General features: G+C 38.5%; 1 protein-coding gene across 1 annotated transcript in view; it reads right to left on the reverse strand.

The window, feature by feature from the left end:
- srrm3 (serine/arginine repetitive matrix 3) overlaps positions 1 to 12,120 on the reverse strand; it is a 44,728-nt gene that overhangs the window by 8,021 nt on the left and 24,587 nt on the right. The window contains exons 3-10 of the mRNA XM_079487675.1: positions 7,057 to 7,158; positions 5,235 to 5,363; positions 5,076 to 5,153; positions 4,454 to 4,522; positions 3,186 to 3,221; positions 3,044 to 3,094; positions 2,580 to 2,687; positions 2,328 to 2,499 (exon numbers count right to left, since the gene is read on the reverse strand). Of these exons, the coding sequence (XP_079343801.1) occupies positions 2,328 to 2,499; positions 2,580 to 2,687; positions 3,044 to 3,094; positions 3,186 to 3,221; positions 4,454 to 4,522; positions 5,076 to 5,153; positions 5,235 to 5,363; positions 7,057 to 7,158 (745 nt within the window). The remainder of the gene's footprint in view (positions 1 to 2,327; positions 2,500 to 2,579; positions 2,688 to 3,043; positions 3,095 to 3,185; positions 3,222 to 4,453; positions 4,523 to 5,075; positions 5,154 to 5,234; positions 5,364 to 7,056; positions 7,159 to 12,120) is intronic.

Raw genomic sequence — 12,120 nt, forward strand, 5'->3', positions numbered from 1 at the left:
GAAAAAGACAATGAATTCTTTTAGTATCCAGGCTAAGGTCATTGATCCACAAACTAAGGAGACAATTCAAACAAAACAAAGCGAAACAAAGGTGTGGACACAAAAAAACGAATGGAAAAATAAATCCGAAAGCAATCTCTACATGAATTGCTGTCTTTTTCGTTTGGACACAAGAGCAGCCACATTCTATCGGACGTTATAGGAGCATCAGGGTCGAATGTTGAATCGGCTAGAAGGAACGTAAAGATCCATGGCATGCATGCAGACTGTGGCTCGTGGTCAAAGAGAAAGCATGACAGGACACCGAACAGCACAGATGGATGGGAGGGTGGGTTGTTGGAGGTAGGAAAGGGTGGTGGGTGGTGGGCGGTCAATGCTAAAATGGAGAACTAACAAGGTAAAGGGACCCCAGTCACATACATGAAGCCGTATCGTGACGATACAGCCTGTATTAAGTTAAGGGTTGTTTAAAATGTTTGTTTTAAGTGTATTTGCTCTCAGGAATTGTCAAATTTGTCAAAGAAGGCAAGCGGCACCACATTGCATTTCAAAGTCAAATGGCTTGGGTCCCTTTGAGTGTCACAAGTTTCCTAAATGAGTTTATTGTCCTATTTAGATTTCTGTCATTTGTCCCTGTCAAAAATCTAGACAAACATTACACCACTGAAATGCAGACAGGAAGGACTCTTAAAAAATAAAATAATAGTCATACTGAATGATAAAACTTTTGTGCATTTGAAACATATTCAATACCATCTAAAAATCACGGCTACAATGTCACTGATCCGCTGTTGTCAGTAGAGAGAATTCTTGAATCTGAAATTCAGGAATTGCAACTGATTGGCCAATGAAAACCATCGGCTCGTCTTGTTACTTTTAAGCAATAGGAACATGCAAGTCACATGTCACCCGCACGGCTCTCCGTACACCTCACACACATCTGAGCAGAAAATGAGACTTTCAACTGTATTGACATAAAAACTCGTACACATACCCATTTAATCTACTCGGTCCCGTTCCAAATCATATGAGTGCTTTTTACAAACAAGACAGAAAAGTTTGGGCATTTATTGGTGGGAAGATATCATGTCAATTCAAGAAATCAATCAAACAGGGATGGATTGAGCAAATGAAAGGAAAGAGAGCATACTGTATGAGACCTTCTCAAAAAACTGCATGCAAACCCGCTTCGTACATGTGTCCAGATTTACTCTTCACTTTTAAACCTGCTCCATGTTTGGTTAAATAATCGACATCCTCACACAGCCCTGAAATCCACTCGCAAGCATTCAATCTTACAGCAAAACCTTCATTTTAGCGTTGTTATACATACAAATGAGAGAAAAAGTTCACCCGAAAATGTCCATTCAAACAAATCGTGTTCACTTTCTTTTCATTCAATAAAAATGACTAGGGATGTGTGAATGTGACCCAAAAGCACCATATTTTAAATATGAAGTAGTTTAACGTTTTCAATATGACTTGTGCACTAAAATGGCATACTATCGTTCTGCGAAGAACAAAATCTGACAGAATTGTAATTTTGGGGTGAACTATAACCTTAAATGAATATATTTCTAAATGCCCTTATGGCTGATCTGATTTTTTAAGGCTAAAATACACTACAAGACTTTCGCTCAGATTTTCAGTCTGGAGATTTGATCAGTTTGTGTGTTTCTATCAGAAAGTCTGCAATTGTATGATGTCTAGTTTATAATAATCAGCTCAGATAAAAAAAAACTTGTATTGTATTCCAGCCATTACAAACATTATCCTTGATATATCTGACTGTGGCGGGAATAAGATTGAAAATGTCATACGCTTCCTATAAATCATTATTTTGACACTAGACATCCATTAGTCTGGCTGGCTTTGGGTGATGGATGGATTTATGTACATTTCTACAAAACTAAAACTTTAAAATCTCAAATTAGTTGAGAAAACCCAACAAATGGATCCACAGTGAGCCTTTGCATTGTAAGAAAGCAAACTTCAAAACACATCCAGCCAAACTTCCATCATTTCCATTCATTCATTTTCTTTCTAGAACTGAAAAAGTCAAAATGGCTCATGAGGGAAATAAAGCATGACCTCATTCGTGAAAAACAATGATGGATATCTGCCTCACATTAAAACCTCTTTCAACAAACACAGTCATGATTTGAGAACAGAAAAACTCACGACATGGAGCCAAAGGAGATTTCTAGAGTAAGCTCACACAGGTTGTGACTGCGGGAGCTGAATCGGTTGGACCGGGTTTGTGTGTGAGAGAGAAAGCGAAAGATTATTAGATTATAGACGGAGGTAAAGTAGAGGAGACTACATACATCGTTGGCTTTGTTCCCCTCGGTGTGATTGGCTCCGGAGTCTTTTCCGTTGCGGACACGGGCGCTGTGGTTGCCATTCTGCCACGTGATTGGCTGGTCAGTCTTTGGAGAGGAAGGCGGGCTGTGATGTCCTTCCTGTTTGAGTCTGTCATTCTTGCACTTCGTGTCTGACCTGGATTGACAGGCAACATATTGAATGTGGTTTGCGGAATTTTAGGAGTCTGATATAGGCGTAACAGTCTTATGTCTCACCTGCTGGGTGATTTGGAGACACTGGCTGTGGACGAGACCGAACCACTGCGAGAACTACAGCAGCTTCCTCTGTGCTGACCGACCCTGCTGGGAGTCTCCAGCGAGGACCTGTGAGAAAGATCACAGATGAAATCGCTTTAATATTTCTCCTAGATACCAATGAGATTAAAAGGAGAGCAAAGGGAAATGTATGCTTAAATCTCATCTGCGTCTGAGATATTTCTCCTGAGAAAAGAAATCTCACAAATGAGAGTTTCAGAAGAGATCTCAACAAAACTAGCTCAGATTTGTCAAGTCTGCAATCAGGAGTCAATATCATTGAAGATCTCAATATGAACTCAGACATTTTTCATCGAATTGACCCAAATCCAGATTATTTGACCTCTACAATCTACATTCATTTTACTTCAATATTGAATATCTGATCCTTCTAGAAGAGGAACAATAAAGCAAACGTCACCAACCTCTTCTTCTGTTTGTTCTTCTCTCTGTGTTTGTTTTTGGGGCTGCCAGATCTGAATGAAAAGAAAAAAACAGAATTCAAGATTTAAAACATTCAAGCACATTCAGGCACAGAGAAGAGAACTGAAAATCAGATCAGGATACCTGTGTGTCCTCTTTCTCCTGGAGCCGGATGTCGACCTGTGAGAGGAGGAATGTTGGGATGGATGTTAAGATTGTGACCTCCACATTCACACCATAAAAATGGGTTTTTGATGCTGTTATTACAGTGACAGCCCACCCAAAAATGAAAATGAATCTGCATAGCAATAATTCTCTGCGTGCAATTTTAAATGAAAGCCCTGATTCGGGACACGTCTCCGTGGTGTTGATCTGCTCAACCACAGCTGGAGAAATGTGAAAATCAGATCACCAGAACGTCCGGAGGGAAGACGCTCAGCCCTGCGGGCGGTTTGGATCTCACTGGTTGAGGTTTGTTCAAACACGTGCGGCATGCAGAGATGACGCTCAATACATCAGAACGCATCAGAGCTCGACACCAGCAAAACAAATAAATGCCAAAATTTGACTGACGGTTTCAGCAGCATCAAAAAATAAACAAACGTTATGTGGCCCAAACTTTACTTCCTCTAGACCTCCACAGAGATTCAATAACTGTTGGAAGGTTTTGATGTTTAGAATCCAAAAATATAAATAAATTGTATACAAAGAAATATAAAATAAAATGCTATAGCCAAAAACAGACCGGAAGTTAACTTTGGGCCAGGTGCACATTTTTGGGTGAACTATACCTTTAAAGTCCCAGTGAAATAAAAAACTACAATGCCTATTTTTCCATGAAATATTGCATTGTTTATTGTAAATAGATTATCAATGTGATTCGTTCTCTTTTTAAAATTAGTGTGCCCTCATAATCTTCAGAAAATGCACTTCCTTCCTGTAAGGACTATCCATCTGAAATGGCGTTTGTTAGACGGCTTGGGCGGAGCATTCGTTAACTCCTCTCCTTCAACTTTCAGTTCCAATTCAAAATGCAACGGCTGTTTTTATACATCCAATCAAATCGCAGAAAAATACGCGTGCCACGCCCACTAGATTTCTCATTAGAAATTCCATTTCACTTGGAAATACAGAAGTAAAAACGATCGCAACGTTTGTTTCAGATCAGGACAGACATCTGCCACATCCGTTCATGTCTGTTCTACAATAAGTACATATTTAGTAAAAACTGTTTAGTAAAAAAAGCGTTGTGCTATTTCTGGACAATGACAGTATGTTTCACTCCGCACCTTGATAATAGAAGGTCAAATTGAGCACACTGCATTGTGGGATAGAGCTTTCCCTAAATGTGGGAGGTCATGCTGGTATTTACATGCACACAGACACAGTCGCACACACGGACACACACACACCTGTCTCGCTTATGTTTCTTGCTGTTTTTCTTCTTCTTGTCTCTGCGGGGGGATGTGGAACTCTCGGCTCTGTGAGGCACAAATAGCACACAAACACGGATAATTCCTCTTTACATAACCTTTAACGTTTTTCAGTATACTGGCATTTTGAAACAGAAAAGCAATCTTCCTCCAGTAAATCAAACAGCTGTGACTACAAACAGCAGCGCTCCTCATGAAAGAGCCCTAACAAAATCAATTACTGGTAACAGGAATGCTGTTCGGATCAGAACACATATAGCAGTTGTTGAAGTTAATAAAGATGTTTTTTTGTGTGCAATATGGATTCACTACGACATGAAATATTCCATCTACGTGGCAAGGTTATATGAGATAAACAACACGGCAACAACAGACAATAGATGTAATGCGGTCACAGGTGTACATTTTAAATGAGGAACTGGAACGAATCGCTTTATAATAATGATTTGACTTGCGTCACTAAAAGTCGAATTTATGTAAACGTAAAGAGCTGCCGTGCCCGCCATGTCCCCGAGATGACCGACAGGCAACTTTCTCACATCACACTGCTAATCGACAGCTCGCAAATAAATAAGCAAACATGATTTATGAAGAAACTAACCGACTGTGTTTTCTTGTCTTCTTTTTCTTCCTCTTCTTTGGGCGAGGGGAGCGGGAACTGCTGGATTTTCTCTTGGATCTGGTGTGAAGGATAATTTTCTGTTGTGTGTTTAGATGTTGAGATCAGGTGGTAAGCTGTGTGTGTTGTCTGTCTGTTTACCTGCAGTCGTCATAAGCAGCTGAATTATGTTCATAATATTCTCCATCCAAGTCATAATCTTCCTCATAGCCGTCAGCGTACTTTGTGTTTTCCACATGATCTTCATCCTCGTGAGAGAGCATTCTGACCCTGTGAATGCAGGAGATAAAGGTCAAAGGTCAATGCTTTGATATATAGTACACACCTGCTTATAGAAACAAAAAATTATTTGACCCGAGTTCATGTATTTGTTTATTTTTAGAACGTTCAGGAATCACCGTACTAGAAACCAGGAAAATGAAATAGAAAAGTGAAAAAAGTTGAATCTTCTTAATGTTGTAATGTCTACTTAAGTTAATGTTCATTATTCTAATCTGCTTTCTTAACATTGTGTTGCTATAATGTATTTCCCAACATTTATGGTACTAACGCGGTTTATACTCAGAAACTAATCTCACATCTTCACTAGAAGTTCAGAAGAGATCTCGGCGATGTCAAAAGTCAGAAAGTTCAATATTTTCACTGCAAAAAATGACTTACTTACTTAGTAAGACTTTCTTACTTTATCTTGTTTTCCAGTACAAATGTGTAAAATTATTGAATCAAGATGCATTTTCTTGATGAGCAAAGTGACCTTGTTTCCCAAAATATATACCAAATATTGGGTCAAAAAAACAACCCAGTCAAAATAACTGGGTCCCAGCTGGGTTCGTCCCTTTTTAACCCAGCACTGGGTTGCCAAAATAACCCAAATTGGGTTGTTTTTAACTCAGCATTTTTTAGAGTCTATGTTATTTCTTTGGATGACTATAAAGGTGCAGAGAAAACGTGAAAATTTCATCAAACAGACCATTTCTCTCTCTTACACACACAAATACTCATGAACGCTCACGCACGCACGCACACCCACGCCTAGTTTATCATCTCCGTGGGGACAGTCCATAGGCGTTAGGATTTTTATACTGTACAAACTGTATATTTTATCCTCTACCCCTTAACCTAAAGATCATAGCAAACATTTAACATTTTTAGATTTTCCAAAAATAAAGTTTTCTATGTTTTATAAGCCCTTCTGCCCATGAGGACCTCACAGTCCCCAAGGTGACACGAGTCCCCATGAATTGGTGTAGATTCCCCACCGGGATATAAAAACAAGGTCACATACACACACACGTCCTCATAAAACTCCCTTACACATCTGTATCTGTGTCCTGATAAATCAAATTGATCGTTTTAATATTAAAAATGATCTTCATAAAAAAATATAGCTCACATTGAGAATGAGAAATGTCCCCATTTGCTTTTGTAAATAAGTAAAAGAGATCAAATAAAGATTCCATGATGCATCGGGTCATTTTTAAATAAATAGTGTAAAAAAAGTGTATACGATGGCCATACACTGCAAACATTGTGAAAAGGTAAAAACATGAATCAGTTTGATCGATATTGTCCAGCTGTAGTACAGTGTGATGCTAAAATGAGCCGGGCAGTGTTTCTGTCAGCCAGCAGAGCTCTATTATAAATGTTCCTCTCTGTCCTGCTCTATATTGTCATTCATCACAGTAATGTAATGTCACACACCAACGGTAAGTTTATACCACACTGTCTGAGTGAAGGAAACACACACTTTATTCAACTACAGCTGAAAAATGAGAACAAACAGCGCCAGATCAATGGTTTACTGATTCACTAAAATATTACTAGGATTATACACCTACAGTTTTAAGGAGCACAACTGAACACCTTCTGAAAAACCAATATTCATATTCATTTCATTTCAGGACTAAATATTCCACACAGTCATTTTCAATCACAAACACACTGTAGAGAACTGTTAACTCACGGGGGTCGGGGGTTCGAGCCCTCTCGCATTATCACACCTTCCTTGTCCATTAGCATCTGCCGAAACGTTTCAACCTTCTGTTTGATCTCCTCTTCAGAATACCTAGAGACAGAAAAAACACATTTAAGTAAATTACTGGTCATGCCTAGACACCACAATATATTAGATATATCTTGGACCTGGAAGCAATTTCCTAGAAACCACCTAAAACACCCAAGCAACCAAAATCTAAATCAGCAATAATCTTTCTAATAAACTAACAAAATTCAGAAGTTCAGAAAATTCTGCATCTTTCTGAAGATGAATTCGCAAGCAGCAAAAAGATGTCTAGGTTTATTATACAGTATCACATACTGTATATTGTGAAATTCAGATTGATCTCATACTGTATGTATGTCAGAACAGTTAAAAAAATTTAAATACTAGCAGAAATGACATAGCTCTTAAAACATTGATGAGAAACGTTAACATTAAGCTCTCTCTTATCGCTGACATAAGTATCTTAGAGATTGTAACGTAGAGACATTACCGCCACAATATAAAATGAATAAACAAGCAGTCGGACAAAATCCTCTGATCTGAAATCAGTGGAATGAACTAATGTGAAGGTTACTCGATGTCTTTTTCTTCTATTGGAAGTCGGTGTTTGAATCCTTTCTCTATGTAGTTTGTTAGCAGGACACAGCTTGTGAAATAACTGACTGGAGAGATCTCGTCGACATCCAATTAAAACAGAATTCTCTCATGAAGTCAGATTTTGTTCCCAAAAGTATCTATAAAAAAAGGATCAATCTATGTTAGTATAAAATAAGTGCCACTTACTTTGATGTTTTGTTATCTTAAGCAGTGGCATTCAGACAATTTAGGTCCACATGCTTTTTGAAGCACTGCACGAAGGGTTTTGATGGAAAACGTCACTGACGTTCATCACATCTCCCTTTAGATCTCACTGGTGGGGAGGAGAAACTGCAAAGCTAAAATTTGCAATGCCAATATCAGAGATCTGCGCAAAATGCGCAAATACATTCAGCATGGAAACATGTATCCTCCAAACCACATGGATATTAAACAAGGTCTTCTCACATCCTCCAGCGTGTCTCTATCAGAAAACGTGATTATCGCAGTGCGTCCGTGTTTGTAGAAGACCACAGGCTTTGTTGCACAATCTGTTCTGATTGAACTACAACGTCACATCACACGGCTGCCTGCAGGAGGCGCCAAAATAATGCAGAAATATGTGGGTGGCAAAGGTGACCTCTAGTGAAATGATGTTGCACAGTCGATAGCATCTGAACGTTTGCCGGGCTAAAGAATATGAAACAATAGATTTAACTAAGGCCTTGTCCTGACTAGTGATGAATATCACCAGCCCAAAAATGAACATTCTGTCATCATTTACTCACTCAAACTTTTATGACTTTCTTTCTTCTGCAGAACACAAAAGAAGATATTTTGAAGAAAGTTGGTAACTGAACAGCTAGTTAACAACATTCTTCAAAATATCTTCTTTATGAAATGACAAGAAGGTGAGTAAATGGTGATACAATTTTTATTTTCCGGTGAACTATCTCTTAAAGATTTCATCGGTATTTCTCCTATTGATACTGCTGATCAATCCTTATATTCTAACCCTTCTATTAGATACTTGTTAATATTTTTTTAATTAAGAATACTATTAACATTGAAGTCTAGGTAAAATGAATTGGATGTTACAAATGTTTGTGGTTTGTGGATCTTTTTGAATGGCGGGCAGACAAAACATGAATATTGATAAAATGTCATTTCGATCTTAACATGTCTGTGCTATATTACCCAATATTTTTATGCTCTTTTACGTTCCAAGATTACAGTGTTTTTGGAGCAGATCCGTCTCCGTTGTGTGAATGTGTCTGGTGGTTGTGTCGGCTGCTTACACCTGCTGTCTGGTTAAAGGAGGCTGGTGTAACCACGGGCAACCATTGTGCATTCACTTCAGCTGGTAATGTATGGTATTACAATAGGTGGTTTTCATCATCTATTGCCCAGAGCATCTGCACAAAGCATGAAAATCAGGACATTTTTTCTAAAAAAGCATTCGCTGGAGGGCTGCCGGATGATGCTGGTTCATCAAATCCATTCCGACGTACAGTAAGCACACACATGAGAAAAGATTTTTAGAGATTATCTTAAGAGATGGATGCGGCGTGCATACTATTCACTGCGTTATGTGTGCCTTAACATTCATTTATTTATTATAATTTCTTTAAATTAAACACGCATGTCTAATACAGCCACCATTGATCATCAATCACAAATCCAGTCTATTAACTAAATGCTGTTTTTTGAGATAGACGCATTAAATAGTGCACGGCCTGCAGTATGAGCACGTTAAAGCCCCAGCTCATGTTCATTGGAGCGGGCAGAAGCATCTAGACATGTTTAACACCAGTAGATGTTACACACATCTAGGCCAAGATAGATGCGGCCCTGGTGGTCCAATTAGATAATAAGGAGATGAGCAAAGCCAGCATCATGAGCACCAGACTTGTGGGAGATGAATGCACTTTTGTTTAGGCAGCAGTTAATCGAAAGCCGTGATTAACCCCCAGTTTAATTATCATCTACTCCAATACCCAACACATCACTGCTGAGGATGTAAAGATGGATTGTAGAAGATGGGCTGTTCTAGTAAAGCCACGTAAACCCACATCCCAATATATACTGTTCATCTTTTCTAGACATGAAATACAATTCAAATCTATGAACAGTCTCAAAATACTGTTTTGTACATTCAGTCCATTGATAAAAAACGAAACCACGCTGAAGTCATTGTATCTTTCTGTGTCAAGTTTTTGAATTCAGTCACTTTTTCCATCTTGTTCCATCCTTAATACAGCATTTCAATCAAAGATCCCAGCACTTTTGAGTCAGTTCAAGAGACAAGAATTATCTTCAATTTTCTTTCATCGCGTCTATAATGAAGAGAGGTTTGCACTGAAGCTCTTGAATTAAAGAAAATGAGGCCGACACCAGCGTGTGATCTGATTGGTTGCTTGTCAGAGGTGCTCACGGCCAATAAGGACACCGCGCTCGTATCCATAATCACGAGCATTAAACAAAACTGGGAATCCAATTACAGTACAAACGGCTTCCGGTTTCCTCACATCCATCCATCCACCCATCCATTGATCTCTTCTCCTCAACAGTCTTCTCTGGGGAGCGTTTCAATTATACAAGAAGCTTCATCCTGGTCTCCATCTGTCTGTCTCTGGACATAGACTGGACTGAAGCACTAATTGGTTCCTGCTGGGGTGAAAATGCCAAATGGCACACAACTACGGCTGAATCGTCTATTCTGTACAGATGATGACATTCACATGCCATAGTATAATACGTAGGTTGAGAGTTCATTCAAATCATTTACTAACAGCAGGAGTTATATGGATGCTTTGTACTGTATATATCTCTATTCTGCAAAAACAAAAACAAAAACAACCAAAATCTATATTGACAAATCCTGTCTGTGATGAACACAAAATGAGTCCGCGTGCTTCATCCATCTGTCTGTTTAATGTAGTGAAAACAATGTGAGTTGGGGGGCTGTAGGAAAGAGCTTACATGGTTAAAGACTTTATCAGCAGGGGTGTCAATTTACTTTATATACACAGCACGAGAGAAAAGCACCTAGCCGACATTATAGTCACCGCTGGCCGATTTTACTCTCCCTCTGTTCCCCACCCCTGCAATTACTCACCCACACCCTCTCTATCTGCCGTCCTGCCCTGATTTATAAAGAAACACCCTTGGTTAAAAAAAATGAATAGTTTAGGGAAAAATACAAATTCTGCACTTATTTAATGTTATTAAATCCATTCGACTGCCAATCTGACAATATAAAGCAACAGAAAAAATGAAAAAACTGACTTTTGTATTTGATCATCATTTTTGCATGTATTAAGATCATTTCTGTTCCGTGTCTGCTGATTCTCAACAGAAACAAATGTAAGGAATGACATAAAGCTTACAGGAATGTGAGTGGTTATACCATTTAGGTTTATTCCATCATATATTCACGTTTCAACTGGTTCTAAAATACATGTACGGACATTAGAATGACATACAGTACATGTGATTTTTGCAGTATACCAGACCTGACATTGCACCTTTTTTTTCTTATTTTGACCAGTTAAATCCAATTAAACATTTCTGTAAATAAATGCAAATAAAAAAACTATAGTTCCATTATTAAAACAATTCATTTGGGAGAAATGTTGATACTAGAACACAGAATGAAACTAACATTATACTTTTGCTTTAAAACGTAGCTTAAATTTTGGTTAGGACCAGTGTGATGATGGATGGGCGAATAATGACAGTATTTCCACTTTTGCGCGAACTGTTTTTTTTTAAAATGCATTCAGGGGGACATTACGAGGACTCTAGTATAAACGGATAGAAAATCAGACATCATACAGCCGCTGAATCATGTTTAACACAACCAACTAGATCTTCAGTAAACGAAGCGCCACAGAGTTCTCGTCTGACTATCGCAGACATGCACGCCGTCTGCTCATGCAGGGCAGAACATATGGATGTCCTACATCTACTTTAAAGCAGCGCACAATTAGCACATTGGGATGAACAGAGAATTGTGTGTGTGCGTGTGATACCGCCAGATGGCTGATCTACCCCCCACCCCTTTACCTCCCTCCTTCTGCTGAATATCATCACCATCGATATGAAAACTATTACCCAGAACCTCTAATAAGGTAGATTCCATTTCTGCTAATGAGAGGAGAGATGCATCATGCATATGAATATTCCAAACTTTCAGTCCTATACCAAATAAAAAATATGGAAATATGACTAAATGTGACATTATTAAAAATACATTTCCATATATCAGAACCTATTGCTTATACGTTTTAATATACTGCAATATACAGCCTCGGAAAAAGTAAGAGACCACTGCAGTTTTTATGAAATCACTATGAATTTACAATCATTTTTGTTTCATACAGACAACATTTCTTCCAAAGTCCAAGTAAAAATATTGTTGTAATTAGCAAGAAATGGACACGGGAC

The sequence above is a fragment of the Barbatula barbatula genome (genome assembly GCF_947034865.1).
Source record: "Barbatula barbatula genome assembly, chromosome: 2".
In the NCBI taxonomy this organism is placed as follows: Eukaryota; Metazoa; Chordata; class Actinopteri; order Cypriniformes; family Nemacheilidae; genus Barbatula; species Barbatula barbatula.